At 49.9% G+C, this 20330-nt stretch overlaps 1 protein-coding gene across 1 annotated transcript in view; it reads right to left on the reverse strand.

The window, feature by feature from the left end:
• The window catches only part of AP3M2 (adaptor related protein complex 3 subunit mu 2), a 236068-nt gene that overhangs the window by 45368 nt on the left and 170370 nt on the right, over positions 1–20330 (reverse strand). The window contains exon 6 of the mRNA XM_069617663.1: positions 12837–12970. Within this exon, the coding sequence (XP_069473764.1) occupies positions 12837–12970 (134 nt within the window). The remainder of the gene's footprint in view (positions 1–12836; positions 12971–20330) is intronic.

Consider the following 20330-nt stretch of genomic DNA (forward strand, 5'->3'; position numbering starts at 1 on the left):
CTCCAGTTTCTCAGACAAAAGCACTATGAGAAGGGGGATAAAGCAGACGCACGGCTAGCCGCTAGATTGCAAGGGCAATGTGCAGAGAGGAGGGTCGCTGCTGTAGATGGGGGACGTGATCCCTGAATGACAGAGACGAAAGAGATCCCAGAAGCGTTTGCAAAGTTTTACGAACAATTATATAAGTCTGAAGTGGTCCAGGGGAGAACAGAAACAGAACAATACTTGCGGAGGGGTGGACATGCCGAGACTCTCCCGTAATGAAATGGATGCAATGGATGTGTCAATCACAGCTAAGATATTGAGAAAGTGATAAAGAGGATTTAGCTAGGGAAGGCATTGGGTAATGACGGATAGACGGCAGGATTTTATAAGACCTTCATTTCGTCTCTCCTCCCCTTTATGGTTGAATTATTTAATGACATCCTGCAGACAGGTGTTGCCCCCGACTCCTTCTCACAGGCTCTGATCACAGTGATCCCCAAAGAAGGCAGATACCCCAAACAATGCGGGTCATACCGCCCAATTTCGTTGCTCAATATTGATGCGAAAATGTATACTGGCAGCTAGGCAGGAGATCCATATGCCCCGACTAATACATTCCGATCAAGTCGGATTCATTTTAGGGAGACAGGACGCCAACACAACACCCAAGATACTACACTTAATTCACGAGTCAAAGAAGATGACGGGGGACCCGGCACTCCTGACGGTTGACGCAGAAAAGGCGTTTGACAGGGTTGAGTGGGGCTTCCTAGAGGCGGTCCTGGGCTGTGCCCTGCTTTCAGAAAGGGAGTCAAGGCAGTCTATATGTCCCCTAGGGCATTGGCCATGGATAACTCCAAATATTTCAGGTGGTTTGCCTTGGAAAGAGGTATGAGACAGGGATGCCCTCTGTCAGCGATATTGTTTGCTCTCTCCCTAGAACCTCTCACCCAGATACCCCGAGTGGACCATCGAATTGAGGCACATCAGGTAAATGGGAAGGAATATAATGTGGCCCTTTATGCCGACAACATTCTACTACAAATAAAGAAACCTTTAACATCGATACCATGAGCCATACAATTGATGGAATGTTACAGGAAACTCTCAGGCTTCAAAATTAATAGGTCCAAGTCCATCCTGTTCCCATTACATGAACCCACTCCGGAGAATGCCATTAAACTCTCCGCACTAGGCCTTGTGACTGGGGGTCCCACCCTTCGTTACCTAGGGATAAATCTTACACGAGAATTGGAGAACCTATATGACACTAATTTTCCCCACCTTCTCGCTTGCTTTCATGCTGATCTAGATAAGTGGTAGAAGTTGATCAGGAGACTTAAAGTACTTAAAAATGGGTGTGCCTCCCGAGATTTCTTTATACATTTCAAATGCTCCCGCTGAAACTCCCAGAAGTATTCTTTGGAGAAGTTAAAAGGCCCATTTTGAGATTCCTGTGGCACGGGAAAAAGGCAAGGATAGCCTATAAAGTCCTTACTTTACCCAAAGAGAAAGGAGGGTGGGTCTCCGCGATCTTAAAAGATACTATCAAGCCATACAGCTAAGAATCTTGGTTTCCCACTTGAGAGGGCAGAATGAGTTACAGTGGATACACCTCAACAATTACAATTTAGCTCCGACCACCGTCTCCGAATGGCTATGGGTTCTGAGAGATAAATTACTTCAAAAACTCCGAAGTCACCCTATATTGGGCACGATATGGGAGATCTGGAGGGAGGGGGTAGATATGTGGGGAATCACCACATGGCCTTCTCCTCTGAGCCATATATGGGATCCGGCAGTTTGTGAAGAGATCCCCAATCATGAGCGGTTCCAATCTTGGTTTGAGGCGGGCCTCGAGAGAGTGGGTCAACTCTGGAAGGGGGGTGTTTTCCTCACGATCACTGAATTGGTAGAGGCACTTGGAATACAACCATTGCCCGTCTTTCCCTTCCTCCAACTCAAGGGCATTCTTATGAGAAACGTATGGAAAGAGAAGGTGCAGAGAGACCTCACCCCTTTAGAGAAATTGCTTGATACAATGATAGACACCAAGGGTCTGATCTCAGCCATGTATAAAGCATTGATGGACGCCGGGAAGGGGTCCACTATTAAGCCGAGACATAGGTGGGAACGGGATTTGAACTTCGAGCTAGACCCTGAATTGTGGATGAAGATATGTAAAGGGGCCTCGCAGGTGTCAATCGTGGCCCAGCATAAATTGCAAGCCATCAAGCTTCTCCACAGATGGCAATATGACCCTCACAGGTTGTCAAAGATGTTTCAATCCACGAGCCGTCTGTGTTGGCACCATTGTGGGGAGGGGGCCAACTACTGGCATATGTGGTGGGGATGCTCCCGGGTTAAGGCGTTTTGGAATGAGGTCCTGGGTTGGATGAAGCAGGTGGATGTCCCAAATTACTTAAGCTGTCCTGGCTCCCTGAAGACTCTTCTAACTCCATTGCCTTTGATATTGTTTAGCCCTTTAGGTGGTAGCCTGTTGTGCACTGGTACTGCTGGAAAAGCCTCATCTAGAATTCATTGCAGGATTTAGTTGTCCTCATATTTACAGAGAAACTGTTCTAACCTTTTTACTTCCCTAATCCTTTCCTTTCTACAACTTCAGCACCCGCAAATGTTACTAGTGTAATATATAAATGCCATTACTGTCCTTGTGAATGAAGTCACCTCAGGGTGTAGGAAGTGTGTAAGAAGCATATCCAAAGATTATCCACTAACTTGTGTTGATTCTGAAAAGTAATTTTAAAGTCTATTTACATTGTTACAACAAATTGCCTTTTAAAGAATTCTTATTTAAAAATTGATGTTAATTAAATAAATAACTATAACTGAAGCCTTGAGTGGAAGTGTTACTTGTATTTACGGATTTCATTTGTGCTGCTCTACAGCTCACATTTATCCCTCTAGAGATAGGCATGGCTGTTCAGTCACACTACTAACTGGTGTAGTACAGACCTATACCAAAAGGTGGGTTACCTAATACCAAGCAGATAAGCGTTGTGTAAGTCGCACACAGTGTGCCTGCACCAGCGGTCCGACGATGTCCATTACTATTCTAGAGAAAGGGACCTCGATAATTGGTAAGGGGGCTAAGGGGGCTCTCGGACAGGATTGTTGCTGTCTTTTGACAAATGTCATAGGTTAATACATAGTGTTTAACATCAGCAAAAACCCTAGGTAAGTAGAATGTGGTTATTACCCTACTGAGATCTACCCACTCCCTGGTGAGCTGATTCTATGATGGGTTTGGGGAACTGCGCTCGGGGCATGCCATCTTGTCAAATCACCCCGGTATAACAATCCCTTCTTTATAAAGAAGAAGGGGGTCTTGGCTGCACCCGTTATCCTCTGGAATCACCCTGCCAAAGGCCTCTGTAAGGGCTTGGACATTCCTTTGGGCGAAGGCCAGATCAGGCACGGATACGGCAGCCTGTGCCCACTCTTGGCGGATATCCACCCTGAGGATGTCGGCTTCTCCAAAAATCCCCAAACTCCTCCCCATTTCAAGTTAACTCTTCTACTTCTTGGAAAACAGAGAACACGTTTTTTTCCAGGATTCCTTGGGCTAATTTCTCCCCCTCCTTTACTGTATAGAGGTTATTCCCATGATTGTGCACTAGTATTTTAATGTCACCCCTAAAGTCAGGGTTGAGGACGCCTGCCATACCATCTAATACATATCTCTAGGCAAATCCTGACTTTGAAGCCAACCTAATATATGTACCCAACGGTTAAGCAAGTGTGGATATCAGGCGCATTTCATTAGGTGGAATTACAATTTCCTCTATGCTTTGAAGGTCGAATCCTCTAGATTCTTTGGTGGTTACAGTAGGGGCTTAAGCTTTTTGACTTAGTTTGCTAAACAGTATGGATCCCGAACTTCTATTGTCTGACTAAAGTTAACTTGCCTTGGCACAGCTTCAGCAGTCTTCCAACATTACAGGTTAACTTCTGTAAATTCCTTTCAAGCACCCAACTCCCCTGCCCCAGATTGCTCACACATAGTGCCACTCCTCCAGCTTCAGGTAACAATGCCACAATTATATCTGAGGCCACTGGACTGTTGACAACTTCATAGATTTGGTGGATGGGTTTTAACAAGGCTTGTTTCACTATAAAAGGGTTTTGCCTCTTGGCTTGGGTAGTGCTTGTTCTCTTCAGTTTAGTAACTTCTTCAAATAAAAAATGTAAATTCTGGATAATAAAAGGTTCAGTCTTCAAAGTGAAAACATAATTAGGAACACGTGACTCCTCTTTAAGTTAGATTTTTAAACTTTGATGTAATTATATTTCTATTTAGTATCATTAAGGCAACTTCTGACTTCCATCAGGAAACGCAATTGGTCACACGTGACCTTCCTTTGATGCAGTTTTCACTTCTAACTCTTGTAACTCTTGTAAGAAGTTAATGTCAGGTTTTCGGAACGGATACAGTAAGCATACGATCTGCACAAGTAAGGACATGCGACCGCTCCGTAATAGTTTAGTTTATTTGCTCATATAGCGTGCCAAACACTGAGGTATCTGGACGCTTTTACATAGTTATACAACAATTGTTACAAGAAGCTGATAATTCAAGATTATCTGGACAGGTATTGACAAAAAGGTGGGAGGAGAAGTGCATAATTTAGTCAAGGCATTAGACTTGTGTTACAAATCAAGTCACAAAGATACAGAAGACAAACAACATAACTATGTGTTATTCCCATCAGGTGCAGTGCAGGTGATACACTGGCTGATGGTGGATGTCAAGGCAGAAGAAGAGAGGACACGGAATATGTCGAGGCTGTAGTGGTTTGGGCTGTCAACAGGGGGACATGGTGTAGTGACAACAGAAGAGTTCAACAATGGATGTAATGGCTTTTACTACTCAAGCGAAGACTGCAGCTTTCAGAATAAGCACGAAGGATACATTTCCATTGTCAACAGTCATTTTAAGAATAACTAACAACTTCTGCTCACTTTTAACTATATGCAAGCCTCTTTGGAGCTGGTTGCAGTTACCGGCAGGGCTTGCTGAGTGAATCTGAACACTGTGCTTCACTCACCGGCTCCAGTAACACTGGAGTTGCGGGTTGCTCTGCTTCCCTGAATTCCTCGACTAATGCTTCTACTACGGGCGCTCTTGGGACCCACACCCTTCTCCAGCACAGGCGTCTCCGGTCTGGCCACCTTAGTTGGGAGTCTCTTCCACTCCCAACATCCTCAGCTTGCCTTCTGCTTCTGGCTTTGGGCTCCTGCACGCTCTTGGTTCTGCAATCACAGCAACTCTGCTCACATGGGGAAAACTTCACTTTCAGCACGTCTTCCTCTGCACAGCCCCTGCAATACAGGTTTTGGAAACACAGGACCCTCTCAGAACTTGAAGGTGAAATCTGTCGCCACGTTCCGGTGTCCCTTCTGTGCTCCCACTTGCTCATGAATTGCCAGCCGTGTGCTCCTCCTCTGCTACTACAACTGCCAGCCTTCCAACTCCTGCTCCCACTTCTTCCTCCTCTGCTTTCCTGCTGGGGCCTTTTAGGACTCACAGGTTTGACAATTGGCTTTAGGTGTGAACCATCAGTTTCAATTGCCTGACACCAGCCATGGCTATTAGGCTTAATTGCCTGGCCACTACATCTACATGCCTCTTCAGTCCTCTTCCTCGTCTAAGTCCCTCTAGGATTCTGAGACATGGAGTTTGTTTTACCAAAGTTAGGTTTTTCCACTTCTTTATTCATTCTCTTAACATTTTTAACAGAGGGGCTGTGGATTAGAACTTTTATAGAGGAGGGTGGTTTGGAGAAGACATTTCCACAATCCTTTGTAGTGCACCCTTGGAAATGCGGGAGAATTTATTTTTAAATACCAAAAAGCTCTTTCTTTTGCTATAGTGTGCTTTGATGTTACAACCTTAGGGTTCACAACCTTAGATTTAATAGAAGGTTGACAGACCTTCAAATGACAATAAGCCATAACCTCTTTTGGCACAATGGTAAGAATCTCCCGTTTAGAAGAAAAATACAGTGTCTCATACCATGGATTCCCCTGGGCTCGGTCTACACCCAGGTGATCCTCCCACAGTACACCACCCCCAGGGTTGGGAACAGGAAGCGTCTGCCTTCCCCTGGCCATCTGGGAGAAGACTTTAGGCAGGGTTTTAGTGAGGGATCTGCAGAATGTCACACTATCCACTAAACTTGCCTGACCACATTGGGAAAGGTAAAAGAAAAATAGACTGATTGCCTTGCACTCTGGGTGATTGGATCATAACACACCTCCTTTCCTCACAGGAATGTCATAGGAATAATAAAACATGCTAATGCAACTTTTTTCCTGGTAAACTAAAAACGCAAGCAACGTAATCTCTCAACAAGAACTAGAATTAATAATAACATAGCATGATTCACCCTGATCACTTTAGCAGGGCTAATCTCTCTTTGTTCCAAATCTCCCCACCAAACACTCTGACAGATTTGCCAAAATCTTTCTCCACCACGGAAAACTCAAGGCACACTTCCTTCCTTTCCTAGGAAGCTAAATCTTCAGTCTGGCACCACACTCAAACTCTCTGCGAACACACCCCTTCCTTACACCATACCTCTCCTTGGATAGCTCCACTTGTCTGGCTATGCGTTCTCTGGTCTTCTCAGAGTCTAACTGAACCAAACATGACCTTTTTAGCCACCCAAGAGTCAACAAAGTGCTAGATTTACGTCGCCTGAACAGTTCAAATGGGGAGACCCCACTCATGGGATGTGTTGTAATGTGATACTGAAAAACTAAAAACTATCTGCAGTAAAACATCTCCCCAGTTTTCATTGTTAGCGACGACCATTCTGTCACCATCCATGATGATTTGGTTGAAAACTTCAACTAAACCATTGCTCGGAGGATGGTATAAAGCTGTTGTTTTATGTCCAACCCCTAATGACTTCAACCACTCCTCAAACTCTCTTGACGTGAATTGGGGTCCATTGCTGCTAATAAGCGAGGAAAGAAAGTCCTCTCTCAAAAATATCCCTTCCAAAAATACTACCTGTAGAGACATCACGTAACACACCAACCTCTGGCCACTTGGAATTAAGTTTGCCTGGGGAAAGTGACAGTTGTGTCCTTTGTGTCCTAACTCAATTACAAAGGACCTCATGCCCTCTGGAACCAAAACACAATACCTTTCTGAACGTAAAGCTCATCCTTGATGCGTTTGAACTTCCTCACAACAGAGGGATCACATCCGTCCAAACGGTCTTTATTTTTACACTGCTCTACAACATTGCGTTTCACTGCCTGGTACACTCCATCAACCTCACAAGCTTTCACCCACTCATCCTCTGGTAACGTATCCACAGTGAAAATATCCTTCACATGCTCAACACGCTCATCATGTACTATCCTGCCATCTCTCCCGATAGGATTGCGCAATATATATCTGCCATCCTTCTCCCTGCAAGATTCTCTGTTAGGGTCTGAACCTCAGATACCAAATTGGTGAGGGAATTGGATTGGCTGTGTTCAATGGGCTCACCAGAACTCACCAATTGATGATATGATATGGCATTTATAACGCGCCTATACACAAGTGTTTCAAGGCGGTTTATAGTGATAAAATCGAAAAATAAAATCTCGAATGTCAAAATCTCGAACAAAAAAAGGTCGAAAAAAAAAAGTCACTTTTTTTAATGCTGTTTTTTATTCGAAATGGGGGGGGTTCGTTCCCTCCCAACCCCCCTTTTTTTATTATTTTTTTTCACCCATGTTTTTTAAAATCCCGGACCCCAAAATAAATATATAATTAAAAAAGGAGTAATTCGACTTTTTTTTCGAGATTTTTTTTTTGAGATTTTGACTGACCACCTTTCAAGGCGCGACGAGGCAACGGAGGGGGAACAGAGGGAAGACAAAGACACCGAGCCTACTAGGCCAGGTGTCATTCAGATCACGCAAGTGCATGGGAAGGGGGAAGAGGGAAAGTGCAGGGCGTAAGGGGGCGGTGATAGTGCAGTACATGGGATAATAGAATAAATAAACAATAAGTTAAAGTACGGCCAGTTGGTGGCAAGTGCAAGGGTAAGTGCAGACATCAGGTGTCAAGTGCTGGTGGTGGGACTGTCAGGATACAGAAAACGGTCCCCAAGTGCGGGGGTTGCAAGGAAGGCAGTGCAGGTGTGCGACTGGCGGGGGAGGGGACCTGGGCCCGAGATCACAGGATGGCCAGGTAACCAGTGCAGTTTCAGTTTCAGCTAGGAAATTCAGCAGGGGAGAGGAGGAGAGAAAGCATAAGCAAAGAGAAAGGTTTTGAGGTGCTTCCGGAATCGGAGAGGATTCTCCTCAAATTTCAGGGGGGCAGGGAGGCTGTTCCAGAGGGAGGCCCCAGCCGAAAAAAGATCTACAACCAACTCGTTGCTTGGAGAAGCGACTGACCCTGAGGGAGTTGGAGGCGGATGAGCGAAGAGCACAAGAGGGAAGATATTTAGGAAGAGAGTTAAAGGTATTGAGCCCCAGGCCCCCGAAGGCCTTGTGGACAATGCAGAGGGTTTTGAACTTAATCCTTGCAGCCACTTGGAGCCAGTGCAGAGTTTTCAGTCCTGGGGAGATACCATCCCTGGGCTCAAGACAAGTCCCAAAGTCCCGTTCTGGATGAGTTGCAGAGGGCGGAGAGTAGAAGCAGGCAGATTTAGAAAGAGGCTGTTGCAATAGTCCAGCTTAGAGAGAACCAGAGCTCTGGAGACAGTGAGCTTCTGGGGGAAGGAGAGGAAAGGAAGAATACCTCTGAGGAGGTGCAGCTGATAGTGTGACTTCTTAGAGACGTTGGAGATGTGAGGAGAGAAGGAGAGTGTGAAGTCGAAGATGACCTCAAGGTTTTTAGCCTCAAAGGTGGGAGCAGGAAGAGGGCCAAGAGAGGCCGGCCAGAAACTGACAGGAAAGGAGGGAGCGGGTTTACCGATGAGGAGAATCTCAGTCTTACTGGCATTAAGGCAGAGATCATTGGCGGCACACCATTCCTGGATGGTAGACAGACAGTCAGAGATGAGAGGGGGAGAGGAGGTGGCTGAAGATAGCCTGAAAATGAGCTGAGTTTCATCCGCATAGCACTGGAAGTTGGGGCAGAGCGCTGCAATGCATGGGCAAGAAGTGGCAGGTATTGGTTGAACAGTCAGGGAGAGAGGTTGGACCCCTGGGGAACACCACAGGTAGAGATCGAGATAGAGGAGTTGAAAGGACCCAAGTTAAACCTGGGAGGGTCGATCAGAGAGGAAAGAAGTCAGCCACCCCAGGGCCTGACTGGTGATACCCAGGTTATCACGGAGACGGTTGAGCAGGATGGCATGGTTGACCGTGTCAAAGGCAGAAGAGAGATCAAGTAAGATGAGGACACAGGGGTGTTGGAATCAAGGTTGGAGAGCCAGTCTTCACATATGTTCAGGAGAGCAGTTTCCGTGCTTCTGGCAGCTCTGAAGCCAGACTGATGATCATGGAGACAACCAACAGATTCAGTGTGAAGATTGAGCTGGGAGATGGCCAGCTTTTCCAGGAGTTTGCCCAGGAAAGGAGTGATGGAGATTGGGCGATAGTTAGCCAGGCAGGAAGGGTCGGCAGAAGGTTTCTTAAGAAAAGGGTTCACATGGGAGTGCTTCAGGGGGGAAAGGGAAGATTCCAGTGGTGAAGGAGTGGTTGCAGAAGTCATCCAGAGCAGGAGCCAGGGAGTCAATGTGGTCCTTGATGGTTTTGGAGGAGCAGCGATGAACCTGTTTGGATGAGACTTTCATAGATCGGACTTGTCTAGAAACCTCATCAGGGGGAGAACAGTTGAAAGGAAGAGAAGGAGGGAGGAGAGGTGGCTGAAAAAGGGCCAGAAGAAGAGCAGGGAGTAGAGGGAGGAAGGGGAGAGGAGGAGAGAGAGGACAGGATGTCCCGAGTTTTAGAGATGAAATGAGAAGCCAGTGCCGTACAGAGGGCCTGGGAAGGGACAGGAGAGGTAGAGACTGCGGCAGGATTGGCAAGTTCCTTGCAGATATTCAAGAGTTCAGCCAAGTTGTTAGATGCGCAAAGACGTGGGCTTGGATGTGAGCTCTCTTCTTGGACAGGACAGAGGTATTGCCTTTGAAGCAGGTGGCGGGCCAGTTTGTCAGAGGATGTACCAAAAGCACGCCATTTTCTCTCAGCCACCCTGCACTTGCGTTTGAGGGTGAAGAGGTCCGAGTCATACAAGGAGTTGCACTTGGCTTTGGGCTTCAGGCGGATCTTCATGACAGGGTCAAGAACATTGAGAATATCAGACAAAGCAGAGTGGAGCATGGAAAGGTCTGTGTCAGGGTGCGAGTCAGCCAAAGGGGGAGAGGGGTTGAGAAAATGGCAGCAAAAGTCTCAACTGACACACGCTTCATGGGTCAGATGACTTAGAAGGTGGATGGCAGTGCTGGAGTTGGCTTGGCCTGAGGGATAGAGAGGGTGAGCTGGGAGGAAAGGAGAAAGTGATCACTCCAGGAGAGAGGAGTGGTGAGAGGGATAGAAAAGGGGAAGGTCTGAGGAGATCATAACATACAGAGTGTGCCCTGCAGAGTGAGTCGGGTCAGAGGGGAGGAGAGAGAGAGAGAGAGAGTCGCAAAGGTTGCAAAAGAGTCCAGAGGAAGGACAGGAAGCATCCAGGTGATGTTGAAGTCTCCAAGAAGGAGGAGCTGATTGGTCGAGACCAGAAGGGAAGAGGAGAGGTCCGCCAACTCAGAGAGGAAAGAGGAATCTGACCAAGGTGGCCGATAGATAGTAGCAACGGTAAGGGAATGGCTAGGAGAGAGAGCCTGCAGACGAGACATTCGAAAGCGGAGTAGGCTTGCGTGAGAATGACAGAGGCAGGAATCCACTTGGGGAAGATCAGGGCTACACCCCCTCCGGAGCGGTTGGACCTTGGCGTGGAGAGGATCATTTAGAAGTCAGGGAGGAGGATGTCAAAGCTCGTGACAGAGCTGGCCGTGAACCATGTCTCAGTGAGACCAAGGACATCGAGGAGAAGGTTTCTGTCCTTGAAAGACTTCCGGGAGGTGTACAAAGTACCCGCCACTGGAGGTGTATAAGAAGTCCGAGGGGGGGCAGAAAAGGAAAGAAGAGAGGGCAAGGTAGTCAAGGAGGAGGCAGCAGGGGGAGGTGGGGAAGCCATGGAGGAGGAGAGGGGACAGCAGGAGAAGAAAGGAAATTGAGGCGCAGGAAGCGTCTATCGAAGAGGAAAAGGTTGGCCTGAGGGGGTAATGGCCCAAAATGTTGCCCTCAGAATTCCGACTCCCGAAATTCTGACTTTTTTTATTTTTGTTTCGACCCCCTTATACCACATATATATGTGGGGGGGTATGGGATATAATAGTAGTATGGTTGGGGCTGAGGGGGGTTCCCCTCCACATATGTATGTGATGTAAAGTGGGTTTCAAAAAACGAAAACAAAAAAAAGTCGCCATTTTCGGCTGTCAAAATGTTGGGAGTCGTAGTGATCATATAGAGCCCCTGAGGGCTTTGGACCAAGACGGTACCATTCACATAAACATTAATTAATGATGAACTTTGAGGGTTGGAAGGAGGTCAGGAGGGCCTCCCACCGGGTGCCACCATTAGTGGGAGAGGAAGAGAAGGGAGAGCACAGAGACCATATGTAGAGTCCATAGGTCTGGAGAGGGAACGAGAAAGAGGATGTCAGTGAAAGTTTGCCTGGAGGAGGCACTGGTATAGGTGTCAGCGATAGGGAGGCATAGGTTGTAGACCAGGATGTCCTTTTTAAACTTCTTCCTACCAGATTTAGTGAGGAGAGCAGGATAGTCAATAGAGAAGCAGTTAGAGAAGATAGGAGAGACAGAGAGCACCATAGAGTAGGTAGGGAAAGGAGAGAAGAGGAAGGGAGAGGGAAGGGGAAAACACTAGGGAAGGACACATGGCAGGGTCCAAGCAGACTAGACAGAGAGAGGCAAGACAAGTTGACAATTGGACAAGACGACTGACACTCAATGCAATTTTTAAAAGGCGAACAAGGGTTTTGAATGGCTGCTCAGCCATCTTGCATTTCATACAGGTTATTGGTCTGCAGGAAGCTTCAGGAGCATGTCTTTTTGCTTCACCAAATTCAATATTGTGCAGGGCAGATGTTTTACTCACTCCTGCTTGCCTGGCAACTGCTCTGTTCATGGAGCAAGAGCTGCCGGCACTTTTGGAGGCATCTGTAGTCTACTGCAAACTTTCTCTGTCTGAGTTTTTCATTAACTCCCGAGATCTGTACGAGCAAGTGAGCAAAGCCGCACGGGAATTCCCAAAGGGGCATCAAAGTCTGCAGGATGGCAGCTCTTGATTCTTTGCACCATGTACTTTATGTTGCTCAGAACCATCCCCCATTTCTTAGTGTTGCTGAAATGGTCCTTCATAGAATGGAGGATAGTTGGCGATGGTTGTGGGTCTGCTGTAAAAGGGCAGGTTGTTCACCTATCAAACTAATACACAGAAATGCTGCTATGCACTCATTACCTTAAGAAAGGTAATGTGGATTAAGTTTAAGACACTGATTGATTGTGCAACTAATATTGAACATTTGTGGATAAATACAGCACTGAGCATTAAATAATCACAAATGTATTTGTAGCTTGAATAAACTAAACAGGATTAATAATTTTCATGGATAGTTTCTTTTCCAGCTGGTGTTAAATGGGCGTCTCATCGCAGACATGCCCTGGGCTGATGTCTAGTGTTTATTTCACATTTCAGACATCATATCCCATTACAAAACAAACACTAAATAAAGTCCTTCTGCTGCAAAGCAAGGGTTACCCTTCTCCCAGCAGAAGGACTGGAAATTACGCACCCACAGACTGACCACTTACTTCTGAGCACTAACATGATAGGACAGGAGTCGAAAGTTCCCATCAGGTGGGATGAAGGACAAGATACGCTCTGACTCCCAGCGCTTGAAACGAACACATGGATGAAAACTGACATCATCAAGAAGACGGGGATTCTGAAAAAGATAAAACAATAGGATTATCAACAGCACTAGAAATTATATGGTGTTCCTAGTCTACATTCACTGTACAGTTCAGACAGTTGTTAAAACCCCACTGAGTCATAGCCAATGTAACTCCGTGACTGGTGGCTTCAGGACAACACGCAAAATATTAGTGGTCTCCATGAGCTACGTAGGTGTACGACTATTAGTCAGTCCCCACAGACGCGTCAACAATATTACCATTGCCTAATGAGATCAGTTTTATTATTAGGGGGGAGGATGGTGGGACGTATAGAGGAAAGGGGACTATGGAGTAAGAGTACGTCCCGTCCCCTTTCCTCCATACTGTAAGGGCAATTACAACTGAATGTAGCCCCATTGTGGAGAGGTGACCCTACTTAAGAAAACAAGTTCCTTAATATTGCCTGCCTGAATGCCACGTCTGACCTGGAGCCGGCATCCAAACAGTAGTGCTTGCAAAAGGCAGAGGGAGTGGCCCACGTGGCTGCCCTGCTAATGATCTGCTACAGAACGTTTTTCTGTAACGCGACCGCCGTGTGTCATAACCAACTTCACGGGAAGCGTACCACGGGGTGAGGGACAAAATCTAAGAAGCTGTAGCAGTAGCCGAGTAATTCTTCCTACCGTTGTACCTCTCTGCTGTTCAACTAGACAGACAGAAAGATCCAGCAGTCGGAAGAGGAGGCACGCCCAGGATTCTTCAGCTGTAGAAACAGGAGAAAATACATAGGTCAAAAACCTTTGATGCATAGGCTGAACCCTCCCCCTCTTTTTTCTGAAAGGAACCCACCTTGAGATATTCCGAAGAATGGTATAATCTGGGAGGTGTTAATGGTTCCCAAAATCCCCAGTCTCTGTACAGGATCTAAAGAAAGCAACTAACGATATAAATGTTGCCAACAATAACAAGAGACTGTACCGGACAAAGAAAAATGACAGAACCAGCTTTCACAATACCTGAATGAAGAAAGGATACTCTTGTCCGTAGTAGATGGGTGTTTCTGTAGGCAGACAGTTCGTGATGTTGGCAACCTTCCCAGAATCTATTCCCGACGGCACGAGTACACCTAATTCCAGATGAGCCCAGTGAAGTCCTACCCTGCCGGCACGAGGACGCCTAAGGGTAACACCTGGCAGCAAAGCGCCTCTATTCCTGGTGCCAATAGAGCATACCCACAAGAGTTTGTAAGCAAAATGCATCTGGTCCAAAAGCAGAAAATGAGAGGCAAAAGAAAATTCCTTAATACAATCCGGGTCCTGGTAACGTGCGGGCAGTATTGGGCGCAAACGTAAGGAAAAAGAAGTCTGTTGTGCTGTCCGAGATCCGGTAACATGCGGGCAGTTCAGGGTGCAAACGTAAGGAAAAAGAAGTCTGTTGTGCTGTCCGAGATCAGGTAACGTGCGGGCAGTTCAGGGTAACAGCAGGAGGCAAAGAATATCTGGTAGAGTTCCGAGTCCTGTCAGCGGGAGTTCCAGCAGCAAGAGAAGGAAACTAAATACAGGATAGGATACGTGGAGCAGAAGGGGCTAAACAAGGAAAAGAGGAATTACAAAAACAAAACGGAACTGAGGCAGGGTCAGAATACTAAATCGAGGTTCACAAACACTAGGAAGACAAAGCGGCCAAAACTTCAATCAGAAGCACCGGCTACGGAAAGAAGGCGTGTTTTAAGCAGTCTGTGTGTACGTCTCCGTACGTTACGGTGAACAGCTCTGAGAATGCTTCCTGGTGATCAACGTACGTGAGGAGGAACACACCGTCACCATGGCAACTTGTAACTTGACAGGAACGATAGCGATAGAGTCTGTGTTACCGTGTTACCTTCCAGGGAGGACTTTGATGGACAGAGATTCTCTGGCTATGAGAGCTACCCCAGGATGGAGTGTATAGGTAAAGTATTATAAGGTAAGGCAAAGGTAAGGCAGGGAGCCCCTCCTCGGAAGGGGAGGGACGGTGCTACCACAAGGCAGTATAGTATTTAAAGGAGGTATATGGGAATAAAAAGTAGTGGTCTTGCATAAAGAGTAGGCCTGGTACAAGTAGTGGTTGGTAGTTTAACATATTGTTTTAATCTATTGTGGAATGAAAAATAGGCCTTAGAAGGGGCAGTAATTGTGTGCGTCACTGTGTGATGGGGCGTTAGATGATTTTGTGGAGCAGTGTGAGTGCGCATGCAAGGGTGAGAAGAAGGGTGGTGGTTGGTTTTTGTTATTTTCGTTGTCACAAGCAAGCGGCAGCATGCGCAGCGCGTCAGAGGGACTTTGCAGGGTCAGTAAGAGATAGACATCACTAGTATGGGTGGAGGAACACCAATAGAGCACATGTATAAGGCCCTGCCACTCCTGACAGGGTGGTGAAGGAACAAGTTACTTACCTGTAACTGTTGTTCTCCAGCATGGGTCTGGCATGGATTCACATGCTCATGAATATTCCCCGTTGTCAGGCTGGGAATCCTCGGTAAAGAAAAAACCAGTATCAGTTTCGTTTCTGATCTGTCTTTCGTAGTAATAACCAATCACTGGTCTCTGCGTCATACTGACCACAGCCAATGACTGCCCTCTACCTAAGCACCGCCTCTGGCAGCCATCTTCAGATTTGGAAGCACGTGAAGTGGCAGTACGACCAAGTGAAGAGCCGCAGAGGGGTAGGCGGGAGGGTTCGCATGTGAATCCATGCCAGACCCATGCTGGAGAACAACAGTTACAGGTAAGTAACTTGTTCCTTCTCCAGCATGGGGTCTGGCATGGATTCACATGCTCATGAATAAAGAATACATAGCAGTACACACATGCACAACCACGGGAGGTGGCAAAGGCTCAACATTAAGCATCACATAAACTCAACATTAAGCATCTTACCTCCTCACCAGGCTCACCTCAGGCGAACAGGTTGCGCAGCACTGCTTGGCCGACCCTGGACTCCTCCCTGGAATCCCGGTCGACGCAGTAGAATTTCGTGAAGGTGTGCGTCGACCTCCACGTAGCAGCCCTGCATATGTCCAGCAGGGGCACACCAGATAGGAACGCCGTGGTAGCTGCGATCGCTCTGGTGGAATGGGCTCTCGGACGGCCAGGCAGCGGTCGGTTTGACAACCGGTGACAGCACATGATACAGCCGGAGAGCCATCTGGAGATGGAAGCCTTCGAGAGAGCCTTCCCCTGATTGACAGGTCCAAAGTTCACAAAGAGTTGTGACGTCTTCCGAAAACCCTTCGTGCGGTCCACGTAGAACTTCAGCGCTCTAGCTACATCCAGCGAGTGCAAAGTCCTCTCAGCCGGCGACGAAGGCGACGGGAAGAACACAGGTAACACCAAGGGTTCGTTGAGATGGAAGTCCGACGGTACCTTGGGCATGAAGGAGGGGTGCGTCCTGAGCACTACCCTCGTGTCGTGGAAAGTCAAGTACGGGGCCTTGCAGGAAAGGGCCTGGATCTCTCCCACTCGTCGTGCGGAGGTGATGGCCACAAGAAAAGCTGTTTTCCACGATAGAAACTTCAACGGGGCCGAGTGCAGAGGCTCGAACGGAGGTCCCATGAGCTTGGTCAGCACCACGTTGAGCTCCCACGCCGGGGCCGGAGCCTTCACCGGCGGGAACGATCTGAACAGTCCCTTCATGAACTCTTTCACCAGACGATGAGACCACAAGGACGTCCGGCCCGTGGTTCTGGTGTATCGGGAGATCGCAGCAAGATGAATCTTGATGGACGCGTGTGCCAGACCAGCTTTGGCCAGCGTCAGCAGGTACGGCAGTACTTGGGGAGCCGTAATCCGTAGAGGGTTAATCTTCTGTGCGTGGCACCAGACAGAGAACCTCTTCCACTTGTGTCCGTAGCATTTAAGAGTCGAGGACGCCCTGGCCTTTGCAAGAACCTCTCTGCAATCGGCCGGTATGTCGTATCCTCCAAACTCTAGCGCTGCAGGAGCCAGGCCTGCAAGTTCAGCGACTTCGGGTCGTGGTGGAGGATGGCGCCTCCTTCCCTGGAGAGTAGATCCGCGTCCGCCGGCAGCTTGATCGGCGGGGACGCTGACAAGTCCAGAAGGTCCGGGAACCATATCTGCCTCGGCCACGCAGGTGCGATGAGGATCATCCTGCACCGTGACCTCTTGAGCTGGTTGATGAGCCGGATTAGCAGAGGCAAGGGAGGGAACGCGTAGAGGAACAGGCCCTCCCAGGGGAACGAGAAAGCATCGCCCATGCTCCTCGTCTGGGGAAACCTGCTGGCGAACCTCCGGCACTTGGTGTTCGTCGCCGTCGCGAACAGGTCGATCTGGGGTGTGCCCCACCGTCGGAAGAGGCGATCCACCAGATCCTGCCGTAGCTCCCACTCGTGGCACGAGCGCAGCTCCCTGCTGAGTGAGTCGGCGATGGTGTTTTTTATCCCTGCCAGATGAAACGGCACCAGAAAAATCCCTTGGGCGACGGCCCAATGCCACAGGTCCTGCGCCTCCTTGGACAGCGCCGGGGACCTGGTTCCGCCCTGTTTCCTGATGTAAAACATGGTGGTGGTGTTGTCGGTGAAGATCCTCACCACCTTGCCCTTGAGGGACGGAAGGAAGGACCTGAGGGCCCAAAACACTGCACGGAGCTCCAGGACGTTGATATGTAGGGACTTCTCCGTCGGGAGCCAGAGTCCCCTTGCGTGCAGATTTTCGGTGTGCGCTCCCCACCCTTCCAGGGAGGCATCCGTGGTCACAGTCTCCTGGTGGGCAGGGGTCTGCAAGTCCATGCCCGCCGTCAGATGCGCGCAGGTGCCCCACCACCGTATCGCTCGTCGGAAACTCTCGTCGAGCTTGATCCTTTCCTCGAAGCTGCCCGTCGTCTGGATCCAGCGCGCATCCAGGAATTCTTGCAACGGGCGCATCCGGAGCCTGCACATGGGAATGAGGTAGATGCAGGAAGACATCATCCCGAGGAGGGACTTGATGGACCTCACTTTGGCCGCGTCGGCCACCAACATCCGTTGCACCTTGCCCAAGATGGTCCTGGTCCTCTCCTCCGACGGGGAGGCCAGAAGGGACACTGTGTCGAGCCTAGCTCCCAGAAACAGTGCGACTTGCGCGGGCACCAGGTGGGATTTGGCGTAGTTCACGGAGAATCCCAGGTCCGTGAGGAGTTGGACGGTCCTTGCCGTGTGGACCACGGCGAGCTCCCTCGTCTTGGCGCGGATGAGCCAGTCGTCCAGGTAGGGGTAGACGTGAATCCCCTCGCGGCGCAGCTGCGCCGCCACCGGTGCAAGGCACTTGGTGAATACCCTGGGTGCCGACCGTAGTCCGAAGGGAAGGGCTTTGAACTGGTAATGACGCCCTTGGACCACGAATCTGAGGAATTTGCGGTGCCCCTTTAGGATGGGAATGTGGAAGTAGGCATCCTCCAAATCCAACGACGATAGGAAGTCTCCTTCCTCCAGCTGACCCAGGACGTGCTGGAGGGTGACCATCCGGAACTTCTGCGCCTTGATGAACTTGTTCAGACGTCGCAGGTCTAGGATGGGGCGCCATCCTCCCGTCTTCTTCTTCACGAGGAAGTATCTCGAGTAGACTCCGGAGCCCCGAAGCCTCTTTGGGACGAGTTCGATGGCGCCCTTTCTGAGCATCGCCTTTACCTCCAGGAGAAGTTGAGGGACGTGAAGTTCTTTCCTGGCCACGGGGGGGACGCGCGGGCACCTTCTTTGAAACTCGAGCGCGTGGCCCCGGGCCAGGGCGTCCAGCACCCAACGGTCGGTGGAGATGGACTCCCACACGCTGACGAAGCCCGCCAGCCGGCCTCCCACCGGGGTGCTTCGGTGGGGGCCCGACCCCACGGCCGGTTCAATCCTGCTTGGACGCGGCCTTGCCGCCCTGACCTCCTTGGCGACGACGGCGGGGTCCGCTAGACTTGCCTCGTCCTCTGTAGGCCTCTTGCGACGACGAGCGGGCCGCTTGACGGTAGGAAGCAAAACCGCCGCCGGAACCTTTGGAGGCGCCCTTGCCTCCGCCGCTCCGAAAGGGCGTCCGTCGTTGCAGGACTCCAAGGGCCCGGGCCGTCTCCGTATCCGCCTTGATGGCCTGAAGGGAATCGTCCACTGTCTTCCCAAACAGGTTGTTCCCGTCGAAGGGCATGTCCAGGACTCTGGTCTGGACGTCCTGCCGGAAGTCCGTAGCTTTGAGCCATCCACGACGTCGAAGGCAAACGCCGTTGCCCAGCTGGCGGAACCCAGTGTCGGCGATGTCCGTCGCCACGGTGATGGCGTGGTCCGAGGCCACCTCACCTTCCTGCAGGATCTCAAGGGCCTCCGCCCTCTTGTCGTCCGGCAGAAAATCCAGCAGGGGAGCCATCTTGTACCAGAGCTCCCTGTCGTAGCGGGCCACGATAGCCAAGGCGTTGGCCGCTTTAATCGTCGTCGCTGCCGACGAGATGACTCTACGCCCCATAGTATCCAATTTCTTTCCCTCGCCGTCCGGCGGGGAAGTCGATGTGGAGGCCGCACCCCCCCCCGCTTTCTTCCTGGCTGCCGCGGAGACGACGGAGTCCGGGGTAGGCTGCGCCCGGAGGCATAGGGGGGCCGTGTCCGGGACCCGGTACTTTTTCTCGTACCGGTCTCTTCTAGCTGGCGTCGTGGAAGGGTTCTTGAGGAGGGAAAGGCCCTCATCCCAAATGTCGTCCAACAGAGGCACTGCGAGGACCGTCTTCCTCTTGGCCTCGCGCCGCTGATAAAGGAAGCCTTCCTTTTTCTTCTCCTCAGGGCAGAGTTGGAAAAGCTCGGAAGCCCTGGAGATCATGGAGTGGAAAGATCCGATCTCGTCGGGCGGAGAGGCCCTGGTGGGAGGGGACGACGGAAAATCCTCGTCGTATGCCTCGTCGTCCGTACCCGTCGCTGCCGTGTCAGTCCCCGTATCATCCCCTCGGGTGGACGGGGAGGAGGGCTGGAAGGGGCGCGACGGTTGAAAAGGAGGTGGTGGATGGATCCTTCTTTTCTTGGTAGGGGGAACACCAGAAGGTCCCGGTTCTGGATCCCCCGACGGGAGAGGTTCCTCCGTCGGTAACGGTAGCCTCGTCCTTATCTCGGAGCATAAGGACTGTATGGCCAACAAAATGGCCGCCGAGTTGTCTTGCGGCGCTGGCAGAGGGGAATCCGACGGGCGAGCAGGGGCCCCGTCGGTATCCTCGACGATGTCGTCGTCGTCACCTGCGTCGGGGTCCATTCCGACGGGCTGGCCTTCTTCCACGCCTAGGCCGTGGCTTAAGACCTCGATCAGCTCCTCTTCTGAGGTTGAGGCCGACTCTACGACGACGCCCTGCCCCCCCTTCTTCTTCCCCACGGGGGGTTTCACGGGGGTCCTATCGATGGGCACAAAGGAAGACTCCCTCCGA

The sequence above is a fragment of the Ambystoma mexicanum genome, chromosome 10 (assembly GCF_040938575.1).
Source record: "Ambystoma mexicanum isolate Mex_15411 chromosome 10, UKY_AmexF1_1, whole genome shotgun sequence".
NCBI classification, from domain to species: domain Eukaryota; kingdom Metazoa; phylum Chordata; class Amphibia; order Caudata; family Ambystomatidae; genus Ambystoma; species Ambystoma mexicanum.